This window comes from Cydia pomonella, chromosome 11 (assembly GCF_033807575.1).
Source record: "Cydia pomonella isolate Wapato2018A chromosome 11, ilCydPomo1, whole genome shotgun sequence".
Classification (NCBI taxonomy): Eukaryota; Metazoa; Arthropoda; class Insecta; order Lepidoptera; family Tortricidae; genus Cydia; species Cydia pomonella.
Window position 1 is genome coordinate 3,711,637 of NC_084713.1, and position 7,037 is coordinate 3,718,673.

The 7,037-nt window shown below is 36.0% G+C and overlaps 1 protein-coding gene across 2 annotated transcripts in view; it reads right to left on the bottom strand.

Annotated features, from left to right (window-relative positions):
• The window catches only part of LOC133522653 (protein TANC2), a 262,748-nt gene extending 259,465 nt beyond the window's left edge, over nt 1-3,283 (bottom strand). For both annotated transcript variants that reach the window (XM_061858041.1, XM_061858040.1), the window contains exon 1: nt 2,803-3,283. In XM_061858041.1, coding sequence (XP_061714025.1) covers nt 2,803-3,268 — 466 coding nt within the window. In that variant the 5' untranslated portion in view covers nt 3,269-3,283. The remainder of the gene's footprint in view (nt 1-2,802) is intronic.
• Between the last annotated feature and the right edge of the window lie 3,754 nt (nt 3,284-7,037).

Consider the following 7,037-nt stretch of genomic DNA (forward strand, 5'->3'; position numbering starts at 1 on the left):
TGGTTGATTGCAAATACCCTCAAGAAATTCTATAAAAATATACTTAGGTAGTCATGTTGTTTTTTATTGTTTTTAAATAAAATGTATTTTACTCTTCTCTTATTCGAAAGGAAAAGAAGAGTGTTTAACTTGGGTGACAGGCACAATTTCAGCCTCGAACTATTGTCGCTCTCACTGCGTTCGGTTGCCAAACTACCTCGGCAGAAATGAGTGCCTTTCATCCCTTGGTTAGCAATCTACTGTTAGAACATCAAGGAAGTATGTAGCTATAAATAGACAGATACAAGTCATTAAGAGAAATCAGCACAGCGATCGATGGAGCACTCCGTCAACGATGCAGATGGCTAAGATTAGGTCTTAATCTAGGCTGGACCTACCGTCCTACTGACTGCAGGTTAGCTATAGCTAGTCACTTGTCTAACGTCTATTTGACATGATTATTAAATTATAATATCGGCAACTTTGCTACAAATTCATTTGTAGTAGCCTCGGTAGATTATCTACCATTTGGCGTTGAAATGGGGTGCCAGCGCGCACAAGTTTTTTGCAGAAATCGCGAAGCTTTCTGGTTGACATAACTGGTGACCGTAGAGCTGGCGGCTTCCTGGCACAATTTATCAGCATTGCGATACAATTAGGATATGCAGCCAGCATCCTTGGTAGAATGTCTCAAGGGCCTACTTTGGATTTAATCTAGTTATAGTAATACATCTGTATATCTATTTTTTGTAAATAAATATGTTGTAGTAAAACAATAGTACCTACATTACATACTTAGAGCGGTATAGTAAGAATTGCTCCTAGAGCCGGCCGACAATTACATGTGATCTGAGACTTTCTTATTATACTGCCCGAAATATGTCGGATTACTATTTTACTGCATGATGAAACTGCAAAGCCTCGTTTAGGGCAGAGAGCCGAAAGTTGCCGCTTTGCAGCTGGAAGACAGAAATATCTATTTGTTTTACAAGGAAGTAAAGTTGTTGTTTAATATCTCTTGCTATATTGATTCCTGAGCGAAAATTCTTGCGCGTTGTATGGGTTAGGTACGACGATTAATTGCTAGCGAGTGGAACACTAAAATAAATTTTCACCACAAAATATCGAGAAAAATAGTAACTGTAAAACATGACAAATAAAATTAAATTGAAAGCTATGAAATATCATAATTCAAAATCAATTAATTTGAAATCAGTCCAACAATATGTAAGATGAGGAAACAACACAAAAGTCGCATCAAATTACTTTGCTCTGTAAAATGTAAGTTCCTACTCAATTTTTGAAGAATAAGGATAGATTTTACGAGCTGGTGTGGTGAAAATAACTATCCCTCCAGCTTGCAAACTTTGAAACGCACAGTGCAAAAAATAAATTACTCGAACCGATAAGTTCTTGTACCATCTTCAACACTGTTAACGGACAATACTTGAACCTTATAACAAGGGCTTAAGGTACATCAACGGTCAATTAAAGCCACGTTTAATTTTATACGGCGCGAGAACTTGCATGCGATATTCGATACATTGCTAACTACAGAGTACAACGCATTCAGTCGGTCGACCAAAAGCCGCATTGTAACGAAAATCGCGTGAAGGTTCCTGAACCGAACCGGGGCTTGAGTGTTGCCTTTACTGCGGTTAACCGACATAATAAAATAAGCCAAAATTATGACCCGATTCAGATTTCTTCGAATGTTAAAATTGTGGTAATCTGTACTTGGAATAATATTTAAATTGTACGCATGCGCTTATAATGTAGCCTGTAGAGGTGTGGAGTCAACCACAAATGTACATCTTGAAGTCTTCATGGCTTCAAATAACGGAAGGTCACCATTGTGGTAGGCAGACAGAAGGCAATAGAGAATACTCCCTTCAGGCAAATTCAAAAAAGTAAGTAAACTTGGTCAAGCAAACTTTTCAGTAGCAAAAGGCGGCAAAGGGTCTAGCAAGCTAGCTAAGGCAGGAGAAGTGGCCCCTGTGACGAATATCGGATTTTTAGACTGTTATTTGTTGGCTATCTTATAATATACAAATACCTTAACTTTCAGCCCCCTATCTTGAACCGTCACCGAGATAATGTCAAAAACGTCACATTTTTCAAAGTCGTTTTTCTCCTGAACTATATAAGGTAGAGCTATCAAACAAATCATAGCTAAAAAGATCGAGTAGGAGTTTTAGTCTCTGAAACAATAATGATTAAAATGTCAGTTTTTTTTACAGCTCTTTTCAAATAGTATTCGTCACTACCATGTGAGATATGGAGTGTGGGTTTAAAAGGAGTGACATCTCTTATGGTATATATCTGTTGCAAAAGTGTCCAGCTTTAAATAATAGTTCCAAATCTCTCCAGAGTAGCGGTAGAGTAGCTCTAGGCGTTATTGACGGAGTGAAGTGCGCTGTCTATGATTTGATTTTTTTGTCAAGTATTCTAGGTATTGTAGCGACACTTATTTAAGACACACACTAATTTGATGACACTTTTTGGTAAATGGAGATTTAATTCCTTACCTCCACCTTCCATAATGTGAAAAATCAATTCAATATAAGTGGCGCCACATATTTAAAAAAAAATGTCAACGAAAGCGTTTAACTATCAAATGAGTCTTGCAACCTTTTTTGACTGCCATGCGTTAAATTCAAAATAAACACTCTGTTGATGGGCAACGAAATTAAACCTCATTTAATCAGACAATCTCCTTCAGAATGAAATACGCCTTTCAAAACACGGAAATTTAAAATGTTATTTATAAGCATTATATTTCTCGTACCCACGTCCCCTAATTTTACAAAAATAAAATCTTACCTTGATTCCAAGCAGACGTAATATTCTCATGATAGAAGTACTCGTTCTCCTCCTCATCCGACCACAGCACACCTTCAATGCTCGACGTGATCCCCATCTCCGGACCCTCAACCACGGACCTTCTCGACAACTGATCATAACTCGGCGGTCGCGATAACGAAAACGTCGACAAATCCGCTAGCGAAGACCTAAAATTCTTCACGCTTCGACTATCTATTGGTCTATAGTAACATGACCGCGCGTTCTCAGACCTGACCGAACGGAGAGACCGACAGTCAAAGTTAGGGTCTTCATTCGCATTTGTAATGTCTCCTAAAGATACTTTAAAGTTGTTATAAGAAATATCTCCTAATGGAACTTCGCATGAGCGACGTTTCATGCTAGTTTTCTGTGAGGGCGTTTCGCCGGTCGCCTGCATGTGCCGACTGACGCCGGCACTTTGCAGGAATTCGTTGGAACTATACATTTTTATTCTAACTTAGCTTAAGGACTTTAGGAACTTTAGAATTTGACTAAATGCTTGGAATTATTCGGTCGCGAGTCTGACGCCGGCATCTGCAACAAAAGAAAGAGACTATGTTAATCTTAGAAAAAAAAAAAAACCAGGATATAACATGGTTTTCTTGGCCAACTGAATTATATAGGTATCAACTGTATTAAATTGTTAGTGCACTTTATAATTTTAAAATAAGAGCCATCTATCGGCCATTTTGCAAACTACAATAACTAGCATTTAACTACATTGTAATCACGTACCCTACACTGCGCGTTTGCCACGCGAGCTCGGTTAACTTACTAGCAGTTTAAAGAAAGTAATATAGATGGCGCTATACTAAACAAATATAAATATTTATTTATTAACTTTAAATTGAATATATGTAGTTTGATTGGATTAGGAATACACAAGAATTAATAAGAATTGCTATATCAAAGATATTTGTCTTTAAAATTTAATGTCATCTAATGCAAAATGAAAATAAGTAAACGGGTTTCATTGCTTAGTTTAATCCTAGATTAGTCGAAACTAGAGGTTTTGAATCTCACTAGACTTAAATCGACCGGGATATGAACCGTAATTACCGTGGTCGATTTAAGTCTAGTGAAACTAATCGTGAATCATTCAAAACTCGAATCTCACTGTCATCAAAACCGTTTATTAAAGTTAAATGTGTTTCTTAGTACGCATTTAGCTATTCAGTTTCTGTAAATCTAGGACATTTACAGTAAAGCACAGAATTAGTATTATTAGTGTTTAAGTCGTGAAACATAGATAAATATTTCTGTTTCAAAACTAAAATTTACTAAAATGTTGTTAAATAAATTGAGCTGTGTTCAAACGACTATAATCTTCAACCTATGCCAGAAGAAAATATGTTTACCGTTTGTCCGGATGCAATTAGCGAAGGCTCAAGAAATGCCGAATAAATTAGACAATCCTGAAATCCAAATAGATTCAGTGATTATATGCTCTTTGATTCAGCTAACGAGACGGTTACGGATATAAATGTATATCCTGTATATGTGACCTTCATGGGTGACAATAATTCTAGCGCAGGACAGGGCTCGGTGCATTATTGAATATGTACTTACAGGATTCAACTACTATTTTCTTTTTTTAATTTATTTTTGTAAATATAAATATAGAGTTATATGCAACGCGCATGTAACTCTGTACTGTACATAGGCTACGGATACTTACTGCTTACCATCAGGCAGGCCGTATGCTTGTTTGCCTCCGAAGTAGTATAAAAAAAAATTGTTCTGTTCTTATGCTGTAGGAACTTGTATGTGTAAATTAAGATGGGCAAAAACTTTTTATAATGTATTATCTTATACCTTTAAACGAGCAATTCTTGTATATATATAAATATATATATTTCCGGGATCTCGGAAACGGCTCTAACAATTTTGCTGAAATTTGGTATATGGGGGTTTTTGGGGGTAAACAATCGATCTAGATTAGTCTTATGTTTGGGAAAACGCGTGTTTTCGAGTTTTCATGAGTTTTTTTTCGACGCAGAATATGGTCGCTAATTTCGTGTTGCCGGCCACTGTCCGTCTGGTCAGATAGATGTTTTTTTTTATATATAGGTTGAGTTGTGTGAGTGATTTTTGCGTTTATTGTTGTCAATTTTGTATGCTAGGCGTTTGTTTACGGCGCATTTATTCGGCCTTTTTATTGCTTTTAGGGTTCCGTACCTAAAGGGTAAAAAAACGGGAACCTATTACTAAGACTCCGCTGTCCGTCCGTCCGTCCGTCCGTCTGTCACCAGGCTGTATCTCATGAACCGTGATAGCTACACAGTTAAAATTTTCACAGATGATGTATTCCTGTTGCCGCTATAACAACAAATATTAAAAATACGGAACCCTCGGTGGGCGAGTCCGACTCGCACTTGTCTGGTTTTTTAAAGTAGCCTAGTTCTTACAAAAATAATGCTAATCTTGATTTTCAAAACTTGCAAAAAAAAAAAAATTAAATCAACACCTATACACCTAGAAAACGCTGAAGCGATCGTCATCAAAATCGAGGTGATTTGGTAAGATTTACGGCCCGATTTGAAGAATGATTAAGACACGTTTAAGATCTTGGAGAATCTTTAAAAGATCGATAACTAAACGACATGTCAAAATTGACTTCGATTCCGCTGTGATCCCAATAAGATCTATCTACGATATTTCTAACGTCAAAGTGACATTGGTTGCCCGAATCGAGCTGCTTTTGTCCATTATACGACATACAAACGATATCTAAATGAGAACTTATGTAAACCAGAACTTATCGTTATCGTATCTCATACTTCAAATCGGGCCGTTAGGTAGTTGAAAACGTTGTCTCCCAAAATGGAATTTCATAGAAAAAATACCGGTACTTCACTAGGATTGCAAAGCTGTTCTTCCCTCTTAAGTCTTGAATCTATTATTTTTACAGACTAGTTATTGGTGAGCGTGATTCAGCCACTATAATTTATAAACAGAGCCCGTACATTTCATGGCGTTGATCGAAAAATGACGTCACGCTACATATAGTATGATTCCAATTAGTATTTTCGTAATAATTAATGGTTTGTCAACCTCTTTAGTTAAATGATATAAAATCTTTGTCAATCAGTACAGAAACGTCTGACTTTCATCTTATTCTCACTCAACTTAAGAATTGATTATTAGTTTATTAAATAATACATGTTTTTTAACAGTTTTTACGTAAAAAAAAACATTTTTCTACGCGTCAATAGTTAAGTATATCTTTTGTAGTGTTATACTCGTAACAAACTCCCTGTATGTGAAATTCAGAGACATGTCAGTCGCTTCGCTTGACAGACAGATGAAGTGTGCGAAAGGGAAGCCATGACGTATATGAACAAGCCATAAGTGCAAAAGAGGCAGACTACATATGAGAAAACGTAACCAATTTTGAGTTCAAAGGCGGCCGAGGCGGCCAAAATCATATTGCCGTATTTTTTAACGTGAAAAATATAAGCGAATCAAAAAGAAAAATATATATTAAGTAATTTAGTGACGATGGTGTCATGTTGTGTGCCGGGTTGTAGTGTTTCAGGGCCAAAAAACCCAGGAAAATACTCATTTCACAGGTAATTATGATATTCCTAGCGAAATTTTCGTAACGATATTTTATCAAATTAACAGCATAAAAAGTGTAAAAAAAACCAATTATAACAGTTCATTATAAGTTTTTCTTCAATTGTGTGTTAATATTTCATCATATTAGTCAATAATTTAGAATATTTTGTGTAAAAACCTAAACTGTTACTTTACGCTAGGTCTTGACAAAATGTTCATATGACTGTATCGATAACTTGTCGGTATATTAGTAGGTATGGAATTAGTTGTTCACAAGACATCATTAAGATATTACCTTTATAACCGACTTGAAATAATAACGATTGTTATAATACCTTTTTTGAACGTGTACATGTTTAGCGATAAATTTAAACTTCACTTTCCAACACAGTACTTACATTTTAACCACTTTTCCACGGCTTTGCCTCCAACACAAGGAAACACAAGACAGCGTATACTTGTACACAGCGTATTCACATCCAACCCAAGTTGTCAGCAGGAAAAGGCGCGAAATTCAAATTTTCTTTGGTAAGTCAACTCTTTGCGAACACATTTTCAAACAACTTCAACTTTATCATTTTCAACTTTTTCAAACACATTTGAAAAAGTAGTCGATAAAGCAGTTAAACATCGATAGATTATTAATATGTTGT